At 45.2% G+C, this 13,054-nt stretch overlaps 1 protein-coding gene across 1 annotated transcript in view; it reads left to right on the plus strand.

Moving 5' to 3' along the window:
- CSRP1 (cysteine and glycine rich protein 1) overlaps positions 1 to 13,054 on the plus strand; it is a 128,607-nt gene that overhangs the window by 102,223 nt on the left and 13,330 nt on the right. Inside the window, exons 3-4 of the mRNA XM_078644189.1 lie at positions 641 to 809; positions 7,495 to 7,624. Of these exons, the coding sequence (XP_078500315.1) occupies positions 641 to 809; positions 7,495 to 7,624 (299 nt within the window). The remainder of the gene's footprint in view (positions 1 to 640; positions 810 to 7,494; positions 7,625 to 13,054) is intronic.

A 13,054-nucleotide genomic window follows, 5' to 3' on the forward strand; every position in this document is an offset into this window, starting at 1 on the left:
TCCAAGGTGTCTTCTGTGGAACCTGAGACATGGGTTTTAATCGCGCACTCTGCACTCAACCCCATTGCCTGGTATCAGACAAAGCTCTTCATCTTCCTGCACCTTATTTGATGAACTATGGATTGCTTTGATACAGGCTTTGTATCACCCTATTCGGGTAGGTATTAACAATAACAAAAGCTGATTAGTTGTGACTTCATGTTTGGTGAATATTTTTTTGTCTTCAGAAATGCATCAGGCCACTAATAAAACACTTTACCTCTAGTGGTGATTACATGCCACTATAAGCCAAAACAAGTACTTATTTTCTATTTTTGTCTTTCTGTGTGGGTGCACCACACCTTGAAATTTTGCAACCAGAGGGAAGCTGGAGGACACTTAATTATATCTTGCACTTTGGAACTTCAGCTCTCAAGTCTTTGTTGGTCTATAAGCCGCTCTTGCAGCCAGGTCAAACCCACCTGCTTGTCCTTATTGCTTGACAGGATCATTTTTTACTTCTTTTCCTGAATACATGGATTGAGGCATACGCTTGCCCTGTCGCATGCAGTGGTCGGATTAACTGATGTCAGACAGTTCTCACCAATGTGCTTATATGTGTCTCTGGGACTCTCTGTAATCTCTGTCTGTTTTTCCGTAGTGGTATGTAAAAAGAATCTCGACAGTACTACAGTGGCTGTGCATGGGGAGGAGATCTACTGTAAATCCTGCTACGGGAAGAAGTATGGACCAAAAGGCTACGGCTACGGGGGAGGAGCAGGAACGCTGAGCATGGACACAGGAGATCATCTTGGGATCCGGCCGGAAGAGTATGTCCGATTTCCATTAATTGTAGTACTGTTATCATTTTATTACTGTACATGTTTGCTCTAGGAGAGCATGGCAGGCTTTCCATGGGAACGAAACCCATTCATTCGCCACACCCTGTCAAAATAGCTGATATGCAACACTCATTCATGTGACTCACTCATAGCATAAAGAAATCGGCTGCAATTGTGCATCCGTCTCTCACCCATTGGATTTAGAAAAGCAATGAGCGGATCAGAAATGCAATTTTCTTTCCACAAATGTCTGCCTATCGTCCCTGGCAGTGGTTAGCGATGCTTCTGCAGGTTTCACCTTCACTCGTGTACCAGAAGCTTGTAATAGATAAATAAGAAATGCAAGGTTTTTACAATAAAAATATTTACTGGTGTCACCCTCCCCAGGGCAGACCATCTCTATGCGTTTCAGTACACATGCAAACCAAGCGTGGCAACCCTGGGGCTATCAATTATGTATTCTTTCTTTAAAAGTGTGCCCCTGATCTGGGGATACCAGCTATTTAAGTTTCAGTCACAATGCTGCCCTGGAGACATCACCAGTACAGTCTTACATCAGCCTTGTTCGGCAGCGCTAGCTTTGAGGGATCATGTGTTTTAGATGCTCTCACTGAAGCGCACCATTAATAATCTCGAAGTGTCTGTTGTGTAAGATGTCTTCACTTGTATGCCCAGCCATTCCCTGAGGAGACAAGGTCTACGAATGGGAGAGTTAATTCTGTGGGGCCCTTTCTTCTGTGGCCCTCCTTGCTGAAAGTGTAGTCTTTAGGCTGTGTTTAGCAATAAGTACCTTGCACACATTCACCACGAGGAGTGATATTAAAGTTCTGGCCACGAACCTTTCCATCCATATTCTCTTTTTCTCTGTCCAATGACTTCCAGAGATGCTGGCGGTGTTTCTTCATCATGGCTTGACAATCCAAGATCTCTCTGTGCGATCTCTCTCGGGCTGATGGGGGAGTTCTTCCCATGGCAGCGTTTATCTTGGGGAACAGCCACCACCATCTGCATTTTTTTCTTCAAGTCTTGCTTGTCCAAACTTTCTGCAGCTCCATAATCACCTCAAGGATGATAGAAGAGTGCGTTCTTCAACCGTTAGCCATCTAACATTTGAGTAGCTTCTACAAAAGGCAATCCATATCCAAACTTTAAGGCTGGGCGTAGTGGAGCTACGCAAAGCGCCGGGGAGCTGAGAAAAAAAATCTGTGGCGCTCCGTGTAGCTCCACTACACCACCGCCCTATTTACAATTAATACAACTTTTCAAAAATGCCTTTAAAGTAAATAAAAAGAACCTTACCTTAAGCTGCGGTGTCCCCGGGCAACCCTCCCCGTCTTCATCGCATTCTCAGTGACAACTGCACAGTTTTCACAGAGAACGCAATGAAGACGAGGAGGGCTGCCCGGGGACACCACAGCTTAAAGTAAGGTTCTTTTTTTATTTTTTTTATTTTAAAGGCGTTTTTGAAAAGTTGTATTAATTGTAAATAGGGCGGGTGGGAGGAGGGGGCTGGCCAACTAAACTCCGCCGCAGAGTGTGCAGAGATTTGCCTATTCCGTGTTCAACACGGAGTAGGTAAATCTCCGCACACTCTGCGGCCGGAGACGGTTACCAAATTTTCTCCCCCCTTCAGAGCTGAGGGAAGGCTCCTGCTCCAGCCTTCACCTATCTAAATGCATTCTTACACAGTCTCTCTCTCTCGTTTTTGCTTATCACCTCTAAAAGTGATAGGATAGTGATGTTCTTGTCCACATCTCCATACAAGGGGTTAATTGTTATACCCGTTGAAGACAGAAAGGTGTGTCAAGAATTGTGTGCAGTTCTGAACCAGGTCTGTGGTCAGTTTCATGGATGAACTAAGATGCATGGAAAGGTCCAGCACCAGCACGTGCTTGTGTATTTGTTATAGCTTTCAGCCTGGTAGTTCTGCTGCTGCGAGAAGAATATTACTTCATACATAATAAATTCCAGTTAATTTATTTATTATAAACAAAGTAATAATGCAACTTCAGTATCTTAGGCACTTTCAGACTGAGGGACTGATTACGATGTCGGCAGTCTCATGTCTGCCCGACACAATTTCGGTCTCGGGACCGACCGCCCTCCGGTCGGCGTTCCCAGCACAGCATTGCAATGCAACCGCACATGGTGCGGTCGCTTACTCCCATTTCTCTATGGCCGCTGCACACGCTCCCAGAGAGAAATGGGAGTTTCTGTTAATCCCTGTACCGCGTGGCAGGCACCTCAAGGTGCCTACCATTCGAAGCAGGGATTAACAGGGGGGCACCATAGGTGCCCCCTCGGTCCCCAACCAGCGGTGTGGAGGAATGGGGGCCCTGCTAGGACCCCCCAAAGTTGCTTTCCGACAGGCTTTCCATATTGGAAAGCCCGACATGGAAAGGCTGTCGGAAACAGACATCGGAATCCCAACGGCGGAAATGTCATCTTTAGGGATTACCGTGAGGCCTCTGACTGGGCCTGTTGGAATCCAGCCGGAATGACCGACCGGTGTCACTTTCAACCACCTGCATATATTATTTTGTGCAAACACAGTCTTCTCCCTCCCCTAAAGTGGAGTGGGAATCGTTTAAGGTGATGATGAGAGGGCTATGCATTAAAACAACAGTATGGGTTTGGAAGACCTTATTGACAGACTTAAAGGAATAAATATCTCTGCGCTGGGGGCATGTTACTGACCTCTCAGAATTAGGCAGACAACTTGCACACATCTAGGGCAACATATTTTGATGCAGTGGAGTACTTGGACTTCATGATATTCAACCTTCGGAAAATGAAGATATACTCCCAGCAATATGCTATCTCCTCTCCTGAAAGTGTACCCCCCCCCCCCCTCCATCAGCCACATTACCGACAGGGGTAGTTGCCAACACACAATTTCCTATTAATGACTCTTTCCATGGCTATTACAAAGAACGATACAGAACCCCATGCCCATCCCCAGAATCAGCCATAACTAACTTTGTTGCCCCAATACAAATACGCAGGATCTCCCCAGAGGCACGGCTCTCTTTGGATGCCCCAGTATCCCAACAGGAGATTGCTACAGTTTGAGAGATTTTCACCCAACAGAACTGAACGTTTCCTAGCTGAATACTCCATTGGCCCTTACACTGCCACCCAATCTAGCTCAACAAAGCCCTTATTTCCACTTTGTTAAAACCTTACAAAGATCCTTCTGATGTACATCCTATTGTCTGATTTCTTTATTGAATCAGATTGTAAAATCCTAACCAAGCTTCTAGCACGTAGGTTGTGACGGGAGCTACCGGAATCAATCCAAAGGACCAAGCTGGATTTATTCCAGGCCATAATACTACCAACAATCTTCGGCGACTCTGGCATTTTAACAAAGAATGACTGATCTATAGCCACAGGCAGCATATATCGCAGTGGATCTAAAAAAAAAACCATTCAGTTCTTCACATTAGGAATATATACATCAAATCCAACAATATTTTGGGGTAGGTCCCCACTGGAGTAAATGGATGTGAATTCTTTAGTCGACTTCAACAGCTACACCTATCAAAAGAGCACTAGTAGGTGAATTCTGAGTGAGGGTGCTGCACAGGCGGAAGCTCACCCCGCCAGCAAAAAAGCATCCCTGACCTGTTTCAGTATCACACAATCTTTTCCTTATTAGTTGAGAGCTTAATCCCTTTCCAGTAAGTGGCGAAATGTCATTTTGGTGTCTCATCCGTAAAATATGTTGATGCGATTTTTCGCTCTTGACGTTTTTCACATCCTGCTTTTGATTGGGCCAGGGTTCCTCTCTTCCAGGCGATAAACTCTGTTCCAATAACTGTAAATCAACAAAGGTCCGGCTGTGGAGAAGGTCATGGACGGGGCCTGGGAGACACTGAAGCCAGAAATGAGAAGCCACCCATGCAGAACTCATAAAAAGGAAGCCCCTCGCATTGACCTTACCAACCTCAATCAGCAGAGGGGGGTGGTCACTGAACAAATCAATCACATGGAATGGCAATCACGGTTCGTGCACACCTGCTCCTTCAGACCCTGGCCTCTAGGATTCACTGTATACTGTCATGTTCAATTGAGCGGAACGGAATGACCTCAATAAAAACCTCCTCTCCCGTTATTGACAAAAGAGGTGGACAATAAAGCACACACTGTGTACTCTTTCACAACAGAGGGGAAACTGATGCCTGCCGAAATCACCGCCCTTCGTGATGAAATGATTTACCCCCCTTGCTCCACTTCTCGTTATTTTTTATAGCTATTCTCTATTCAAATCTTGCACTCGTTTGCTTGTGTGTCACCAATTTCATCTACGTGAATAACTTTTATTTTATTCGATATTGTACGTTAAATGCAGCCCCTCATTCCAGGCCCCCAAATGTAAACATCAACCCAACTAAATCAGTTACATATAATTATTTGGCCTCGCCATTCCATAAATGTCGCCAGTTGTAATTGTCATTCAAGTCATAGGCCCTTCCTTCTCATGTCACGATACCCAATGAGTGAGCATTTTCCTCCAATTTCTGGAAAACCTCCAATAGGAGGCAGCATGATTTTCAAGATGTAGAGCATCTTTTTATTCAAATTTTACACAGCTTTAATTTTTTTACGTTTCCTCTCAATCCTGTGACGTTAACGATTTTTGTCTAATGAAAATGTCATTAAACATGAGACAGAGAATTGTACCCCACGCCCTGATTGAGTCCACTAGGCGAGTGCCTGCATTACACTTCAATCAGCTAGTCAAACCCACCATGAGGATAGTTCATAATTGATAATGAAGGGTTAATGTCCTCCCAATTTGTTCCTTATTGGGTTGGTTAGAAAACGCATTATCTCTCTGAATGTTAGCATACCAATCCTGCCCCAGTCCTTGATATCAGGTTGAAAGCGCTTTGCTTAGAGAAGACATCATTCTCACCGTCAGACTTCTATAGCAGAAAAAATCCCCACTGCCCTGCCGTTCTCAAGTGGTTAACTTCAGAATCCAAGCAGAAGTTCAGAACATTGTGATGTGTCTATCAAAAACTAATGTCTGAACGATGTTGATACGGTCGACTAATTAAAATGTTAATTATTTAGATTAACAGTTACAAATGTGCAATGATGTAAAATTCAAAGCTGAAATGACATGCATTTAGAATGTGAAAACTATTGCAGTTATAGCTGCGTTAAGGCTATAGAAATTCTAAGAAGCAAGCTTCCTTTAACTAGAAGTTAACCTAATATTGCTGAACTATGCAGCAATATAATTTAGAAATCTGACCTTAACGTGACATGCTTAGAAATGTTTGTCATCACTTCAGAATGTTCTGGCTTTAATCCATCTATTATTTTACCAAGCAAAATATTGTTTGTAATGATTAACTTCCGATTCTCACCCTGTTTCACATAATGCCTGAACAGAATAGTTGCATATTTAAAACACTATTTCTTATTCGCATTAATTAAATGCATTGATAACAATATTTTGCAATTTAATGTTTCTCTTCTATAGCATAGTTCATTGTGTACATTGAAGCATTTAATATTTAGAAAGCCAACCTGCGTTCGATGCCTATGGCATCTGAGGCCTCTGTTTTTAGAACTTAACTACGTAAGAATGTCTGTGGCTAATTTTTGATACAGTTTTGCAATCCGCATGTATTTTTGTGGGAAAGGAAGTGTTTAACCAGCTCACAGAGAAGAGCTGCCATTGCATTGGTCCAGAGAGTAAGAAGCCTGCTACAATGTCTACAACATGTGTTCCTGTCTTTTATATTAGTGTGTGTTCCTAGTTAGTTTTAATGCTCTTTTCCCCCGATACTTTCAACCTACCTTCTTTTCTTAGACTGACGGTTGGTGCTACTGCTGCTTCTGTTCTTCCTTACTTCATTATGATGCTTTATTTTTATAGATCGCTACTGTAACTGTATGATCGTTTATTGTATTACTGAGACAGCTGGGTTTCATGAACTACTCTTTATGGGAAGTTCTGCTGCTTTAATTTGGCTTTGGCTTTATGCTCCTTTAAGCCCATTCTTTTCTTTGAAACTAGAACTGTTCATGCGTTCTACCAACTCTGATATTCTGATCTGTGCTTTTAAGATTGAGTTTTATTCCTTTATGGAATGCGCTTGATGCATTATTTGTCTATTTGATTCAAATCAAACCTTTTTATGAGATTTCTTTAAACTTACTAAAGATTTACTGACTAATACAAATAAAAAATATTAAAAAGCTAATTCCTAATCTCTTAATTAACATAAAACTTTTTAAAACTCTTACCATTGACTGAACATGGAAATGTATTTGAAATTTGCTTGTGATCCCATAATAGCTCTTTGAATGGAAATATGGTGGCAAAGATCTGTCATCTTAAGCAAGGAGAAACCAGCGAAGGAACAGGGGTTAACCCTGTAAGTGACGGTAATTGAAATGGTGAACAATATTATTTAATTTTGTCTCCAATCCGTGCTATCAATGTTTAATAATCTTAAATACATTCTCCCTGCCAGTGGAGCATTAATGTGGTGCTGTCGCCATGCTTTGAACCCATTTACGGGAGCCAACTGCTTCTATTATTGTCATCCTGGGAGAAACACACTGTTAAGTGATATTTGTGTTCATTTGAGCTGTCTGTGTACGCTCAATTGACCATATGAAAGTAAAAGATGTTTATATCATCCTGCAGGACCCCAAGCCATCAACCAACCAACAACCCCAATGCGTCAAAGTTTGCCCAGAAGGTTGCTGGGACCGATGGTTGCCCTCGATGTGGACGTGCAGTTTATGCCGCAGAGAAAGTGATCGGAGCTGGAAACGTGAGTATTGACTAGCTGTGTTACATTTCCAGGACAACTTTTCTATTGCACTCCATACCTCTCAATCAATGTAGCAAATTATTTAAACCAACCCCATGGTACATGCTCAGGCCCCCTTTGATGTTATATTTGCTGGATATATGGGAGGGAGCCAATGGTGAATCTTTGGCTCCACAACATAGAACTACAAGGTTGTACCATAATGAGGAATTATGCTGACAATGTGGAATAAAATGTTTTTCTTGATGAAGTACAGTAAGTTACAGGGGTGATACTCTAGTACTTAGTAAGAGCAGTCAACAATGCCACTGGTATCAAGGAAGGCATCCTGTCAAAATGTTTGGCACTCTTCCATTGAAAGTACATTGAGTTAAACACCATGAAACAATGAACATTTTCTCTGTTACCAGGACATTTTATCTTTTGCATCTTATGTATGTTCTTGGTGGTATGCAGATGAACGAAAGTGCCATATCATATGTAGACTTGTGACATAATACATGCAGCCCAAGACACTCAGAAGCATTAGCTGGAACATGTTCGAATTAGAAGACGCAGACATAGACACCGCCCCAATCTTGCCAGGCAGGTTCTCCATGACAGCGATAGACCTGTCCCTACATGACTTGCGTGATTAGATTGTATTTGTTCCTACCAATCCAGTCTGTGGATGAACACCCATGTCTCAGTGTTGCCTGAGCTCTCCTACCTCTCTTAACCTCTCTCACACAAAATAGTGTGGTTCATGTTGGTCTGTGGCTTCAGACACCAGACTCTTAACTTGAGCAGATTTCTTCATTTGAGGCATGTTCTCCACGTTGCTGTGTGGTTAATGTGTGTGTTAGCCGAACCTCCACACTCCCTCCTCTCTGTCTTTTCACCTGAATCTACCATCTGGTTCATATCAGTCTATAAATGAACGTCTCCCTCTCAATCAGATCTCCTTGTCTCGCATGCTTCGTCCCTCCCTGTTTGTCTCTCTGTTTCCCTCCCTCACCCTCTCTACCTTATGTAAATGTTTCTAGTTCTGGTCTGGGTCTGTTGGTCCTTGGATTGATACCTATATCCCTATTTGAGTCTGCACAGTTTATACATTTGCCTCTCTCACTCTTCAACTCTCTATCTCGGTCGCTGAACCTCTTTCTCTTGCAATGTCTCTTCAAATATCAGTGTCAGTCTCGACCGTTTAGCTCTCTCCACAGTGTTTATCTGTATATCGTACCTCCTCCCTCTCTCTCTCTCTCTCTCTCTCTCTCTCTCTCTCTCTCTCTCTCTCACTCTCTCACTCTCGCACTCTCGCACTCTCGCACTCACACTCACACTCACACTCACACTCACACTCACACTCTCTCTATTTATATATTTTCAGTCTCTGTCTCTCATTAAACACCATGGCAGTCACCACTGTGTAGTTATAGTTACGACCTAGTCGCCATTGGAAGAGCATTTTTTGGTTTGCTAATATCTTTGGTGCCGTTCGGTGAACAAGTTCATCCACCTCACCTCCTTACTTAAAAGATTCAGGGCAATCGGTTAAGCAGGGGGCGAGAATAACGGGAGTCCCAAAATTCAACATCCCCCTGCAATTTCCACAGGGATTTTTGAACAGTGCTACAGCCCAAACAGCTGAACAGAATTACATCAAACTTGACAGAAAGCTAGATATTTACACAAAGTGTGCTTTTTTTGTGATTTGGTGGAAATCTGTTCAAAAGATTTTTGAGAAATTAGGGCAAACAGTCTACGTATATCTGAAAGGTTGGGTTTGCAGAACTTGTGTGGGAGTCCCAAAGGTATGCAATTTTAAATAATAGAACAATCTGATTAGCTGAGAGAGCCTATTTTCCCTTTAACCGTTTCACCTCTTGATACCGCGAGTCCTACGGCTCTGTGACAGACAAGCCTCAACATGAGGAGAAAAGTTGTGGCTACCATTTCAGGACACAGGGACTCGGACATTGATTGAGCTGGAGCTTTTGCACTTCAGCTGAGGATTGTGGCACTCCCTTTTTAAGGATGCATTATGTGGCCTGAGACGTGTAAGTGAAAGACTGTAACACGTGTCTTAATGCTGACAAAAAGGCTTGCCTTGTATATTGATTTGGTCAGCCCTTGACAAAGCCAATTAGCTTGCCTTGTATACTGATGGGATCACCCTTTGACAGAGCCAATTGACTTGCCTTGTATATTGGTGTGGTCACCTCTTGACCTGTTGATATGCCTGCCTTTTAAATATTCATGTGATGACACTTTAAGAAAGCCAGTAAAGCTGCATTATTTAAAATGACACCCTTTTATCTGATGATGAGCGTGCTCATTGGCTGGCCGTGCACAGGTGGGGGTGGAGCTGGGGGGTGTTGGCCGTTCCTGGTGGGGTTGGCTGCAGGGCATGTCTGCCACAGGCTGGTGACGCTATAGTTAGGTAGGGTAATTACATCTTACTTAACATCAGCCGTGGGCCGTGGAGGGAGTTACGGTGGGGCAGAGAGGCGGGGAGGGGGAGTGGCAGGGTGGAGGGTGCTAAAAACAGGCATATGGATCATTGCAGGTAAGTACACAATTTAATTAATAAAACGAAATTCGTAGCGCGCACTCCATGACAAAAAGCAATGCTGTGCGCGTTACGAATTTTGTTTTTTTAATTAAATTGTGTACTTACCTGCAATGATCCATATGCCTGTTTTTACACCCTACACCCTGCCCCTCCCCCTCCCCGCCTCCCTGCCCCACCGTAACTCTCTCCATGGCCCGCGGCTGCTTAACATAAAAAAAAAACCTCAGAAATTTACTGGAAAACCCAAAGTTAAAATGATGTTTTAGTTAGGTTACAATGGCAGTTAAAAATACCATTTCAGGAGGAGGAGCTTCGCGGGCATCCAAGATGGTCGCGTGAGTGTAGAGCTCCCGAGACCCGCGCCGCCCTTCGCACCTATCCTTTCGAAATCCTGTATTTATTGATGGGCTTTTGAAGACAAACTTCGGCTGACTCCATCATCCTTCGAAAAATCGAATTCGGACGCTTGGGTCCATTTCTACATCGTCTGGAACTTTATCGGCCCGCCTCGAGGCGACGCCGGGGGCTCAGTTGATTTGTTGGCCGGGGAGTAGTTGAACAACAACGGCCGAGGGGTTTCTCCCCCCTGGGCGGCCTCCTTTGGACTTTCGGTTTCACTTTCCCTCCCCGGCATGGCTGATCGGACTACGACTTGGTTCGCCTTCTGCCGCAGCCTGGTTTCGCGGCATTGCTGCCAACCGTCTCATCTGACCACCGTGTCTTCGACGTTATTGCCATTTGAGCTCATTTTGTCCTGTTTCGTGGCTTTTGGCCTCACCGCGCTCGGCCATTTTCACCAGGTCACGCGGGCCCCTTCGGGGTCCCTATCTTAATATGGCCGCTAGGCACGAGCCGGAGAAACGTAAGACCAAGACATTGCATCGTGGGGGCCCATCTCAGATGAATATCATGGACCATTATTCCCAAGTCAAGGGTTCCCCCAGCAGTGCTGGCCGTTCGCTCGACGATCCTAAGGCCGTCTCTGCCGCGACGGAACTATCGTTGCAGGATGTTGTGGGCGCCATCTCCGGCCTTAAGGCCTCCATGGGCAAGCAATATGAGGCGCTTGCCTCCAAGATAGACACGGTGGCCGTGGACGTCACGTTAATCAGAGCAGACTAGGCGAAGACCAATGAGAGGGTCAAGGAGTTGAATTTAAAAACTTCTAGTCTGACCACTGATGTCACGGAGATCGGGAACCTGCGTTCCTCTCGGGACATGATAGCACGTCGTCTGGAGGATTATGAAAATCGGTCCCGTCGCAACAACGTGCGCATTATTGGTGTTCCTGAGACTTCCGATCCTACTGCTACTGATCTCTCTAGTGGAAGATCTGGTCTCTAACCATCTTGTCCCCACCGGCCTCACCAAATTCTTTGCGGTTGAGCGAGCACACAGGGTTCCCGGGGGAAAGGCTCAGCTCGGGGGCCCCCCGAGACCCATGTGGCCAGGTTGTTCCACTTCAGGGACAGGGACGCTATCCTGCAGGCTTCCCGGGACAAAGGCCCGTTGAGGTTCGAAAATTCCACAGTCAACTTCTATCCGGACTTTACTCCATTTGTACAACGGCAGAGGATGGGGTTTCAGGGAGCCAAGAGGCGGCTGAGGGACCTGGGACTCAAGTACGCCATGTTGTTTCTGGCCAGGCTTCGTGTGGAACATGGTGAACGAACATTTTTCTTTGATCGACCGGACAGTGTCAATGACTGGCTTGACTCCTTGCCCAAAAGGGATGATCGTGCTGAGCATCCCGGTGGAGCCGCAGGTGGCGTGTCGGAACAGGAATGATGCTGTGGATCCTGGTGTTTGAACTTCTAGTTCCTTTCGGCTGAGTTTGGACTTTGGTTCTTTGTTTCTACGTTATTGATTATGCCTGAGGGTGGCGGGGGTACTGGGAGCTCATTCTCCTCCTGGGTTCTTTGTGTAAAGTAGTTACTATGGGGCGACAGGCACACTGCAAGTTGGGGTGGCTTTTGAGTCATAAGCAGGGGTGCAGGGTGGGGGGCGTTGTAACGGGGTTCAGTTGGGGGATGGGGGGGGGAAATGTGTGTGTTTTTTGTTGTCACAAGGCTTCGTATTGTTTTTCCTTTTTTGCTCATGTATTTTGGGTTTGTGTGTGGGGTTCCCTGATTCGTTCTCGGGGATGGGGGGTGGTGAGTTGAAACTGTTGTCCTGGAATGTTAATGGGTTGGGAGACAGAATAAAGCGGGGGTGGTCCTACAGTTCCTCAGACGCCATTCTCCTGATGTTGTTCTCCTACAGGAGACGCATCTGATTGGCAACGTGTGTCACGCTTTGAATAGGCGGGGTTATCGCTTGGTCGCTCACTCTGGTTTCACTTCTGGTTCCCGGGGGGTGGGCATCCTTATCCGATCCTCTCTCCCTTTCGAGATCGATGACGTGATACTTGACGATAGGGGGCACTATGCCGTCCTCACGGGTAGATGGGAAGGTAAGACTCTCTCCATTCTTTCGATTTATGTCCCTCCGGGCTTGCAGGCCCCGACTTATGTTGTTTTGGGTACGGTTATTCTTGGGCTACCTGAGGGTCTTCTTATTCTCGGTGGGGACTTTAACTCCATGGTCTCTGGCACTGCTGACCGTTCTCCCCCCCGGGAGTTGGTCAGGTCTCAGATGTGGCTTAGTGATTTACTGGAGACTTTTGGACTTATCGATAGCTGGAGACTGATGCATCCCACGCAGCTTCAGTATACCTTCCATTCCGGGGCACATGGTAGTCTCTCTAGGCTTGATTATTTCCTTATGCCATCAGCCCAGTCCTCCTGCATTGATGAGGCTCGTCATCTTCCTAGGGGTATGTCTGACCATTCTCCTTTGTGGCTTCGGTTTCGGGTTGGAGTTGGCAATGCGGGTAG

This window comes from Lissotriton helveticus, chromosome 5_1, assembly GCF_964261635.1.
Source record: "Lissotriton helveticus chromosome 5_1, aLisHel1.1, whole genome shotgun sequence".
Lineage (NCBI taxonomy): Eukaryota > Metazoa > Chordata > Amphibia > Caudata > Salamandridae > Lissotriton > Lissotriton helveticus.